At 44.1% G+C, this 12,198-nt stretch overlaps 4 protein-coding genes across 4 annotated transcripts in view; 3 read left to right on the forward strand and 1 right to left on the reverse strand.

Moving 5' to 3' along the window:
- LOC109466987 (bleomycin hydrolase-like) overlaps window positions 1–3,499 on the forward strand; it is a 5,576-nt gene extending 2,077 nt beyond the window's left edge. The window contains 6 exon segments of the mRNA XM_019764876.1: window positions 147–326; window positions 328–490; window positions 1,160–1,227; window positions 1,422–1,536; window positions 1,874–1,940; window positions 2,344–3,499. Of these exon segments, the coding sequence (XP_019620435.1) occupies window positions 147–326; window positions 328–490; window positions 1,160–1,227; window positions 1,422–1,536; window positions 1,874–1,940; window positions 2,344–2,504 (754 nt within the window). The 3' untranslated portion in view covers window positions 2,505–3,499.
- Window positions 2,902–5,091, reverse strand: LOC109466976 (potassium voltage-gated channel protein Shal-like). Its single transcript, XM_019764865.1, has one exon. It carries the CDS (start codon window positions 5,020–5,022, stop codon window positions 3,598–3,600), a length of 1,425 nt encoding a protein of 474 aa, XP_019620424.1. The 5' UTR covers window positions 5,023–5,091; the 3' UTR covers window positions 2,902–3,597.
- A 1,982-nt stretch (window positions 5,092–7,073) lies between these two features.
- On the forward strand, window positions 7,074–9,662 carry LOC109462507. Its single transcript, XM_019759063.1, has 6 exons — window positions 7,074–7,266; window positions 7,618–7,785; window positions 7,997–8,084; window positions 8,179–8,307; window positions 8,801–8,955; window positions 9,431–9,662. The coding sequence occupies exons 1-6, from the start codon at window positions 7,144–7,146 to the stop codon at window positions 9,488–9,490; spliced, it is 723 nt and encodes a 240-aa protein (XP_019614622.1). The 5' UTR covers window positions 7,074–7,143; the 3' UTR covers window positions 9,491–9,662.
- A 1,351-nt stretch (window positions 9,663–11,013) lies between these two features.
- Window positions 11,014–12,198, forward strand: part of LOC109466051 (lysophosphatidic acid receptor 1-A-like) — a 1,477-nt gene continuing 292 nt past the window's right edge. The window contains exon 1 of the mRNA XM_019763656.1: window positions 11,014–11,835. Coding sequence (XP_019619215.1) covers window positions 11,014–11,835 — 822 coding nt within the window. The remainder of the gene's footprint in view (window positions 11,836–12,198) is intronic.

Consider the following 12,198-nt stretch of genomic DNA (forward strand, 5'->3'; position numbering starts at 1 on the left):
CGATAGGTTCTTTAACATGCGTGGGGTGTGGCTCTCCCCAAACACGGGACCTCCATCTAATCTGTCCTATTCAAGGGACGTCCCTATAGCTAGGTACTCATTTCCACCTGAGAGCAAGTGAACAAAGTCGCGATTGTGTAAAAAAGTGCCTTTCCCAAGATAAGGGCACAAGATCGGTGACATGGGTAGGATATGAACCCGGGACCTCTTGGTCCTGAGCCAAACACGCTATCGTTTACGCCACATGACCCCACAAATGGCTGTGATACTCATCTTAAAGTAGTGTGGGAACCATTCCAGTGTCATAAATTTCATCCTTTATTTTTTACAGGTCTGCCTGGTGAATGACTGTCGTCCTGCCAACCCCTTCAGTAAGCTGTACACAGTGGAGTTCCTGGGAAACATGCACGAGGGCCGCAAGGTTCTGTACAACAACCAGCCAATCAGTGTCCTGAAGAAGGCCACGGCAGATTCCATCAAGGCGGGGGAGGTCAGCACCAAATTGTTTAGAAATGTTTGTTGTGTTTTGAAATGATGATGATGATGTTTTGTTGCCCTCAGATGAAAAACAGAAGGTTAAATTCTGCTTACTGATTTGCTGCAGCACTTCAAGAAAAAATTAAACTGAAGATACATGAAAATCACCTTGATATACACGTTTGTATCTTTTAATGAAAACAACAGAAGGTAATGGTTTATCAGGATTGGGGGTAGTAGAGTTCTTTTACTGTGTTGTTACCTCCGTTTTTGGAGATATTGGTTTTGGTGTGTTTTTCTGTATGGTTGCTTGTGTGTCTGTAGTTATTTTGAATACAGCAGGCTCACCGGAAGTGAGAACCACAGACTGAAAGAAAGGTGGTCAAAATGGCCTCCCCATGGACTGAAGTGATGTTTAATATCCACAGAATCAGAGAGAAATTTTCAATAAGGGATAAAACCAGAAATTCACAACAATTCTAGACGAGTCACAGAGCTATGAAATCTTGGATTTCTTGTTTCTGTCGGTGAAGGCTGTCTGGTTCGGATGTGACGAAGACCCACAGTCTAATGACAAACTGGGCATCATGGATGTTGGTTTGTAAGTGCATTTCTGTTCTTGTTGCTAACTGAGCATGATTGAAAAATCATGATAACATTATAATTGCTTCTGTCTGTAAAGGCTGTCTGGTTTGGCTGTGATGTGGGACAACACTTCGATCGCAAACTGGGCGCCATGAATCTTGAGTCGTAAGTGCCAATTGGTATATGTTACTTGAACGTCCTCGGACATAATTCAATTTGTATTTGTGGAAAATACACGTATCTCTTTGTATAAGTTGTCAAGACAGTACCTTATATATTTGTGTAATGGATTTAATTATTTTAATTTGTTAGAGCATAAAATGAAGAAAAATTTTTTCTACTTTGAATTTGTTCTTCAGGCACGACTTTGAGTTGACTCTTGGAGTATCCAGGAAAACGATGGACAAGTCCCAGAGGGTGATATTTGGGGAATCTCTCATGACCCATGCCATGGTCATCACAGCTTTTACTCAGGTAAGTACAGACATAGATGTTCTGACTGCCAAGGCATTACAACACATGTTCATCAACAGAACAACACCCCCTGGCAGTCTTTTTGAAACTGCAGCTCTCTTTCAAACTGAAATATACAGTTATGTAAATCCTATGGAGAAAGCTGTGATGTCTTTGCAGAGATTTATGCTGTCAAATTGCTTTCTAAATTGAGTTCTTGATTTCACTACTACCATATAGCCTGATTAAATCACGCTCATAGGGACCAAGTTTCCGCTACCGTATTACAGCCCTGTATAGCAGGATTTGTTTTTTATGGACTATCACTAACACAGCTTCAATATGACTAACTTTTCAGAATGATGATGAGAAGTACGTGAAGTGGAGGGTGGAGAACTCCTGGGGAGATGAGGGAGGAGACAAAGGTGAGTTGTCTTCATGTCGAGGTGGAAGGTGGCTGTAGACAGATGTATTTAGGGTTTGACTGAGACATATACTAGTACCTTGTAAACTATGCCTGGATCAAAACCGACTTTTGCCCAAATTTGTTTGTTTGCTAGAAAGTTGTCAAACGTTAAATTTGCCAGAAATCTACCTTATCAAATTTTACAGGGCTGACCTGCAAACACTAGGCTGATCTTTAAAAGTTGCTAAAGAAATTGGATGCATTGCTGCTGAAAATGTCTTTTAATGATTGTAGACATCTTGGGCAAGCTATTTGCCTGCATGGCTTTAGTGAAAACTGCTGTGTTTTGTTGGGTTCGGACCTTCAGAAAAAGACTTTCCTTCAGACATTTTGTAACATACCATATTCCTGTCCTCTTACAGGCTACCTCATCATGACCGATGATTGGTTCAGCGAGTACGTGTTTGAGGTGGTCGTCGATAAAAAGTTTGTCTCTGACGATGTCATGGCTGTGTTCAAGCAGGAACCCGTGGTCCTTCCAGCATGGGACCCCATGGGGTCACTGGCCAAGTCCCAGCTTTGAGGGGTCATTGAGACACCTGGGTGGTTGCTTGACTAGTTTCTACCTCCAGACTTTTAATGCTAGCAGTGGTTTTTAGAATTCCTACACTGATAGATAGTACATGGAGTTTGCTCACTTTTTGAAATGATATTTCACCATGTAGAGCTGCACCATTCTACTGCTACCTCTTGTAAGCACAGTGTCAAAGCAGATCAATATCGAAAAACAGATAAAAACTAAGAAAATTGTATGTTGTACATGTATGTCAATTTCTGGTGTAATACCATTTCATGGGTTAAGTGGTTGTGCAAGAAGACTGTTTTAAATCAACATTTAAATGCTGAAATTGTTTGATGCATAGCCAGTAATTGCCTAAAATATTGTCCATATGTCACGATATGTCACAGGACTTAATCTATCGCATATTCTGTTAAAGTTGATGTGGTTTGGCGACTTAGTTCTTTTTCTCTTTCAAAACTGTTTGAAACCTGACCTGACACTAGTCTCATCTCTGATGTTAACATGGCAGGGGATTACTTCCAGGTGTTGTATTGTCTTCGGTGGCTGAGCGGAGATTTTGTGTAGTACTTTTTAATGGGATTCGAGTAGGTTGACAGCACGTGGGTGGGGGAAATTGATGGGCAGAATGACAAAGGTCACATAATCTGGCCGGGAGCCAGCAGGAATTAGAAGTCTATTAGGGGGAATTCAGGAAGTGGAGGATTGTATACTTTCCACAAGTCTGAAATCTTGAATTTGTTGTTAACAAAGAAAACTAGTGGCTATGAAGTGGAGGTCATTAACATCCTTTTAGTTTATTACCAGCAGCACATTCAAATCAGGACAAACAGTTGTAGCACAATGGTAAAACATGAACAATTAATGTAACCACTGCACACAGCAAAGTACTATCATTCTCACCTTGCCCTACTACAGACTTTTTAAAATTTTACAATTTTTTCTGAGCTGGTACTTTGCAATGGACAATTAAAGAGGGTCTGAATTCTGCAAATGTTCCACTGTCTATTTGTCAGTTTGTCTATCTTTTTAGCACTTTTTGATCGGTACAGGCATTGAGATGAACCTTTGTTAGGCACTGTTTAGTTTACAGAAACTAAACGCTGCTGGACCAAGTAATTAAGGGTGTGCTCTCTGTCCCCATTGGCTGATGCGAAACCTCATTATTTTCAACGCACTCGTCTTGCGTTTGAGGGGCCTTTGGCTCAGGCGCCAGACACCGGCATCCCTTCCGTTTGATGTAGACCATGTCTTGCGTGGACCTGCACAGTTCGTTATAGTTGCCGATGACGACCGTTACGGGGAGGGTTAGGAGAATCACGGAACTGATCATGCAGATTCCCGTCACAATCTTGCCAAATATGGTCACAGCCACCATGTCTCCGTACCCTAGCGTTACCATGGTGACGATGATGTACCAGAAGGTGTGTGGGACCGAGACGAAGGGCGAGTCTGGTGAAAACCTCTCCGCTTGGTATATGATTATAGAGAACAGCACGACTGTTATCATCATGGTGAAGACTAGAAAGCCAAGGTCTCTCATGCTGTTCTTCACCACATAGCCCAGTCGTTTCAGCTTCTCTGAGTGGCGGGCGAGTTTGAAGACGCGGAAGACGCGGAGGACCCTGAGGGTGACGAAGGCGCTGGTGACGGCGCTTTTCTGCGGCAGCATGAGGCTGATGTAGAACGGCAGGATGCTGACCAGGTCCACCACGCTCATGAACTGACGGACGTGCTTGAGGCGGTTGGGAGCGGCGTAGAATCTGATGATGTACTCCAGCGTGAAAACTATGGCGACCGCCACCTCAACAACCAAAAACGGAGTCACATAGGCCTCTCCGACGTAGACGAACTCGCCCTCCTTTTCCCCAGGAGAGTAGATGGAGTGTTCTACCACATTCGCTGTCACAGAGAGTGCAATGAAGGCTGAAGTGAGCCAGAAAAACGCAGCTCCAAATGTGCTCTGCTTTGGGTTCTCGATCATGTGAAACAGACGCTCTCGGATCGTCCGCGGTTTAGGCTTGGCCATCTTTTTCTTAAGAAACGGTTTCAACTTCTCCAAGGCCTCCTGCTTGTCTTCGTAAAACTCCAGACAACAGCTGCTGATGACTTGTTCGAGCTGATCTAAGTCGAAGCCGAAGGCCAAGAGTTCCTGCTGATAGTCCAGCAACTCCTCTTCGAAAGGAAAGTGAAGCATCCCCGTTTGATAGTAGCTCAGCACGTATCGGAAAATCTCAGGGTCTCGATCGGGAAAGACGTACTCCTGAGCGTCCTGGTCAAAGAAGCGCTCGCGTTCCTCACTGCCTAGCAACGTGTCCGGATGGAAGTCCAAGATGTGTCTGGAGACCTGAAACCGAGTACCTCCGACTCGCAAGGCGACTTTGTCCGAACGACGGCGAGCGATGCTCTTCGCCTGTTTCCGGAAGGTCTCGAGAGGCGCTCGGGATATTTTCTCCTCTAGTCTGCTGAATTTTCCGCGGGTGGGTTCCGGAGTGGAGGTTCCACCACGTACAGCGTACATCGTCAGTAATGTTACAGTTTCTCCGGATGAGCAAAACGGATTACCAAAGAGCGTAAGACGTCATAAAGGCCAGATCATCCCCTGCAAAAATTGAGAAAGTGTAACCATAAATAATCTGTTGTCAGTGGGCAATGCATTATCCTCCTGTGCATGAATTAGCCTCCCCGTGGGCGGAAAGCAACCTTCTCTCGGCGGCTATGTAGGATGGCCGGCTATATTAATAACGCGTTAAAAACTCTTCCACACCGCCGCGGGGCCTGCACAGGAGGCTAGCAATGCATGAAGTAAAATCATCAGTCTATTGCAAAATGTAAAAAAAAATGATGCGTGAGATTTTATACGTTGAGTAATTCCAGGTGATGATTGTGAGGATATCGGCTGTAAAAAATCGGTGCATTAAACAAAATGTACACGACAAGTAAAGCTTTTCCCGAATTTGTCGTCGTGCATAAACACTTCTACTATTTAAAATGCCCAATCAACGACATCGTTACTTGGAAATCAAGCCACCACACCAAAGACGCGCATGTACGTCTTTTCACATTCAAGCGTCCGTAATGTTGACAGAAGCTAGATGTTAGTCATCACATGCAACCACTAGTGCGTATCACATACACTGAGTACAGTTCAAGCGCAGATGATACAGGCACATGGGGATACAGGTACTCTAATCTGGGCGAGTACACGTAGTTATGACACACTAATGTTGTATTGCCTTTGATCATAGTCTGCCAAGATTCGTATGAAAGGAAGTGTACTTCTAGGGCAAGAAGTACATCTTAAAAGCGCAGTACTCTCTACTTGACGCAAAGATCACACCCCTCCCCTGCGATCCTTTCTATCTCTTTCACATCCCACATTTGCAACACTGGCTTCGGCGCACTATATAGTGTCCCGGTCTAAGTAGTAGTGTTACACACATACCTGGTGGTTTTCTGCACTGTTTCCTAGCCTTCATCAGCACCAGTTGTCATGAAATCCATCGGTATAATCGGTCACTCCCAGTACTATGTGCAACTACGGTCTTACCTAGACTCCATTTTTACGCCCGGGTGCAGGGTAAACAACAGTTAGAAACTAGGCGTCGCGTTCCTTTGTTAACGTTGAAAGGGTAGCTGGAACTGTAGAAAGGAGGCTTTGGATAGCTTCGAGAAAAGGAGCTGACATACGAGAAGACTCCGACGAAAAAGGAGACCACCAATCCACATAAAAACAAACAGAATGTGTCAGGAGTAGTTGGCAGTGTGTTTGCATTGGGACCAAATATAGTAGACCAGTACATCGACAGTAAACGTTGTTAAACACGACAGCAATGTGAAAATAGCACCAAATCAGCCAAATAAAACACGAGATATCAAAATGCCAGCCACAAGGCCTGCTATTGTGGCGATAATTATATTAATAGAATGCGTTAGGCTGTGGAATCGGTCATTGGGTGACCTACGATGAACCGTTTTTAAAAGCAGAGCGTTGAACCCATAAAGTGTGGATCAACTTAAGCCATGAAAAGTGTTTTCAATGTGTACACGTCTTGTATGATGACTCTCTCATTCATACTAGCGTTATTATAGCCATAGTTTGATGAAGAAGCGGATATAAACTGTTGAATAAAAAGTAAATTGGTTCCTGTAAATTAACGCCCCCCTAAAGGACAGCCTCAGCCAAATTTGAATCCTATTTTGTAAAGCAAGACGACACTGAACAAATACAACGGTGTTTTTTATCTGTTTATCTGTCAGTAGGTCTTATTTCCCCTTCAAAATGTCTGATGTGTGGACTATACTTTAAGTGCAAGGCCATGGTGCAGTATAACATTGGGCGCCTGGGGGAGCCCCTTAATGCTATGTTACACCGTCGTCTGACACAAGACAACGTGTCTACTTCAGTGCAAAGCAGGCTATGTACGCCCATTTAGTGTGTTTGAATGAGTTTTCTTCAACATTATTTTCGGCCCGCAAACTGGAAATGGTTCTCCAGATAAACGTCACCCCGTATGGCTTACACCGCTACTCAATGACTTATAACCTTTGCACGGTCAACAAACCACCTGTAGCAGGTTTGTTTTACAGTCGTTGGTTCCAAAAGTCGGCCCCCCTAACCTGGGTTAACTGTGGAACAGAAATGACGATTCTATCAGTTCTACTCGTGTTCGTGCTCCGCATGACGGTGGGATTTGTGGAGGCACAACAGCCGTGCTGTACACCTCTGCAGTGGCAGGCGACACTGGGGGTCACATACGGACAGGTACACAGAACACAACCTCTAAATACACATATTGGCGTACTGTATCCAGAACCGTGACTATATAGCTATCTAGTTCTATGCCTGAGTGGTTTAGTGTTAGGATCGGGCAAGGTTCTAGGTAGTCAATCCACTGTGTCTAGCTATCATGAGGGCGCAGTATTGGAAGGCGGAGCCTAACCCTCATCCAATGTCTTTCATACCGAAGTCAGGTACCCATTTCACACCATGGATGGAGTGAGGAAAGTCGTTTGACTTTGAGCCGTTCCCAACAAGTTGACAACTTCACACTGACGATTGTTAATTAATTACTCAATGGATAACTGATGTTTTCTTTGCCCGTTGTGTACACAGGCCTTTATTGACAGTGACACTGCCCAAGCGGTTATGAACCTAACTGCAGACTTCGCCTTCGACTGGAACAAGAGCGTCACCGCGATGTGGATGACGGGAACTCAGTACAGCCCTCTCGTTCCCAAACCACAGCCCATCCACACGGCCTACATCTGGGACCACAAAACGGTTAGTGTTGAGAACTTCAGTAAAACTGTTGACGTAACAAGAACAGTGTACTGGTGACCACCTTAGTATAATAAATGCATGCCAACCTGTACCTGTGGCCACCGCTGTAATAAGTACGGATTAACATACAGACTTTAAATGCGTTTATATATAAAAATGAAAATGCGTTTCATTTGGGGGAAAAGACACTTTTTATCTTTTCTTTGCTCAGGGAGTGATGTGGACGGTGGACCTGACAGGACACAGCTGCCAGCATAGCGAGCTGAGTAAGGGACCTGTAGCCAAGCTGTGTGTGGCAGGTATGGAGCAACAATGCAGCATTCTACATAAAAATCGATTAAAAATACTATTACGACGATAGAAGATTAACGCCCGAGTGTTCCCCATTTACAGATGACGCCGTCCACGTTGCTACCGCACGTCTCGGTCCAAGTCAGCTGGTCTGCGATATTTTCAAGTTCAAGTGGCCGGTGGGAGACCCCGGGTTCCCGGCAGCCGCCACGGCCACGGTAACCAGGACAGGTAAGGAAAAGCCGTATATAATGTAAACAACAGTTTTCGCAAAATACGTTTAGTGTGATGATTGTGGTAGAAAATCTGTGAGACTTTAGACTACAGGAAAGTGTTGGCGTGTGCGTATTGGAAATGCAGAGGGGATATCGTATGATACAATCTAATCGTGTATTATACAGCATTATTTTCCTGGATTCTTGCACATACTCAGTGACATCTTTCCACACGGCGCCTGCTGAGTCACCTTCAATTAGTTTCAATGAACAACAGTCAAAACCACCTTCCATTCTCTATGCAATCGTCGCCACTCGGCGCGGACACGAAACGTACAAACTGACTCCAGTATAAGCCACCCAAAACAATATTTCCGCAAACGGAACTGAAAACCTGCTTGCACTGAAATCCTAAGTTATAAGGACGTCCAAGACGGTGTAAAGAAACACTGTTATCAAGATCTTACACGATATTTCAGATAATTATTTCACTTTTGCCATTATTTCAGACTGCACGCCGATTAGACTGTCCCTAGTGGATGGCAGCCCGACCAGCGGTGGGTTCTTCTTCGATGCCCGGGTGTATAACATGAAGGAAGGGATACACAACACAAGTCTCCTGTCTCCCCCCTCATACTGCACACATGGCAACGGTAACAATAAGGTAATGCCATGTTCACTATGGACACCTGCCTTAGAAATTCCATATCAACTTTTCGTTTTGAAGAATTTGTAATGAGATTGCACTTTCCTCTCCTTGTTACGACTCCTTGATCATATTCGTATTATCGTAGCATGATCGTAAACATTCGTGGAATAGTCGAGCATGTGTACAAAGTTCAGCTTTCTTGACAAGGCAAATGTTGTCGGCGGTTGGTTCTGTCACAGTCTGCTTGAAAATTCTACAGCATCAAAGTCGTACGAGGGTCTACAAGGAATGTGACCGCATTGCGACGTTATAATAACACCAGTCTTCGTGATCAGATATTTAGTTCAGATCTACCCTCTCTAAACGGGCGTATCACGTTGGATTCCGTTATTTTATTTGAATGTGTTCATCTTCTGATGTATAACGTTTTATAACAGAAGGCATATGAATGTTTTCGAAAATACTAATTGTTGTCTTTCCTTTCTTACAGGTTATAGCTACAGCGCACGGGCCACTTCCCACCTTGGCTAAGATTTTTTCTAGTCTCTGAGTCTTTAATGTCAAGTACAACCAATGTGCCATTTAATGTTCTAGGATGATTACACACATTTAGAGAAGATGGTTGTGCTGTTGAAAACAACTGATATTGATATTTGGAGCAATCTAAAACATATATACTTGTATTGTAAACAACAAATAACAATAAACGTTTACTGTCTGCTGGTATGGTTGTCATGGCTATATTTTACGCTCATTATTCAAATTATGTATGGAAAATAATAGGATTTACCTAAGCTTACTAATGCTGATGTCTTTCTCACTGACGCAAAACGACCATTGAATTCAAACGTCTCTTAATCACTTTGGTTGCCTTTGTGGAATGTGAGTATGTTTCATTTCGGCTGCACTGCTACAAGAAAACAACGGAAAACTAGAAAGGCCGACATTTGCTTGGGAGCAAATACAGCATATTTCAGTCCATCTCCCTCCCACGCAAAAGTGGACTATTCCAAACTTACCCCAGTGCAAAACTGGCAAAGGTTCTCAAATAAATGAATTAAATAGTAGCTACATGTATATGAGAACAAAGATGCAACAACAAGTACTTTGAATCTCGAAAGCTTTACTAATCTTATTACAGGTATGCAAAAACTAACAATGATGAGATTTGATACATTTTGAGGCATAGGCACATAAAATTGAATGTGTGGGTCATTACGCACCACTTAGGTGCAATGTGACCTCAGGTAACCCGCAATGGAACACGTGTTCCATGGATGGAACCGGCCATTCTTTAGATAGAACATGGAACGGGTACAGTACTTTTGGCCCTTTTTTTGCTGGAAATAGCCATTAAAGTCCCCCAAATGAGTCATTTGGAAGTGGTGTATGCCAAATATGTGACTACTATTCTGTAGACACACGTTCAAGGTACCCTTACACTGAATGTCATATCATTTGGTTGTAATACCAGGGCTCAGGATCCAAAAATCCATTTTTTGTCGAAAAATGCCCCAAAAAACCTTCATAAAAATTTTTCAAATGTATGTTTCAAAAAAATGAAAAAATGTCTGGGGGTATTTGCCCACTCTACCTCCATGCCAAATTTCAGGTCATTTGGCTGAATGAGGGCGGAGTTGAATCCCTCTGAACGAGTGGCAGGAGAAGGAGGAGGAGGAGAAACATGAGGGAACACAATATATTTCATCCATACCATGGTATGGACTGAAATATAAAAAACAGCAACCTTCTGTCAACAGCTCAATAGAGTAATTACCTTGTAATTAGATGCATTCAAGTTTTATCAAACGAGCGGAGAAGTCGTGATAGACGCGGAGTATATGCAACCGGACATATTTGCTGCATCTCTATTGAACTTTGAAATCAAATGTGAAGAAAGGCTGTGAGCAACCGGTGAACCGGCACAATATAAGACTAATTACACCAGATTGAAACCCGCTCAGTTGATTGTTGGTCCACAGTAAGATACCGTTTTCACATTGTCAGTCAGTGGTGTTTTCAAGGAGAACGTAGCTCACGGACTGACGTTTTCCGCTCCAAAAAACGACCGAAATGGACTGCAGAAAGAGCTACATGTACATGGGACCAGTGCTGGTGGTCCTGGTGGTCACAATTCGCTACGCAGGGACCAGTTTGGCTTCAGGGGCGAGTTTGAATGGCACAAAAGGGGCCGGAGAAACAACCAACATCCTCATCCACAAAGCGACACTGCGAAACGGGTCCTCGGTGAATTGTGAGTCCCTCTCGGCTACAAACAAGTCTAATGCAGGAGAAAGCACGATCGAAAGCATCCCAGGGTGTCCGGAAAATGACTCAAAACCTCTATCTCTTGACCTAGAGTTCCAGCCACGTGTACCCGCATACGTCGCCGTATGTCTACTTAGTTTCTGGTCGGTGGTGACAAACAGCTTGCCGTTAGCTGCCATCGTCAAGCACGAACAACTTCACACTCCTGTCTACATTCTCATGGCAAACCTGGCGGCAGGTGATGTCTTAGCGGGCACCACATTCGGACTTCGATGTATTTTTGGGTTGTATCACTTCTACACGCAGTCTCATCCGTCTATTGCCGCGTTACGCCTCTCCTCTACCTCGATGCTACTCTCTGGCATGTCGTCCACTTACGGTCTGCTGGCCCTGACTGCCGAGCGCTACTGGTTCATTGTGCATGGGATGACCTACGTCAACAACGTCACCAACGACAAGAGCAAGGTCGTGGTGCTGATCGTCTGGACGTGGTCCGTGGTGCTGGCGATGCTGCCCAACTTCGGCTGGCACTGCACAAGTCGTGCCGAGGACGGCTGCGCCGGGGGAGGACTGCCGCACGGCTTCATCGTCCTGGTCCAGGTTTGTTATGTTTACCTCTCTTGCTCAGTTTCCTCCTCCTCCTCCTCTTCTTCTCCAAACAAATAAAACATCAATATCTTGAGAACTAGAGCTAGGAAAAACTCGAAATTCAACAAGCTGGTAGGTCGGCACATCATACACCAAACCATAGTCTTTTTGTCCGACTTTCTAGTTGTTGTTTGAATTTTCCATGTAGTATTGGGTGGGCTGGCTACCCTCTCTTTGCAGCCTTGAGCTGAGTTGTGAGGAACTAACACCTTGAGATGGCAATGTGTGGTTAGGGTTGTTAAAAGCTATGAAGGTTTCGGGTTCTAATGTCTAAGAGAGAGGGTGACTGAGAGAAAGAGAGAGAGACAGAGAGAAAGAGAGGCAGAGAGAAGACAGAAGAGA

This window comes from Branchiostoma belcheri, unplaced genomic scaffold, assembly GCF_001625305.1.
Source record: "Branchiostoma belcheri isolate BF01 breed outbred unplaced genomic scaffold, Haploidv18h27 scaffold1, whole genome shotgun sequence".
Lineage (NCBI taxonomy): Eukaryota > Metazoa > Chordata > Leptocardii > Amphioxiformes > Branchiostomatidae > Branchiostoma > Branchiostoma belcheri.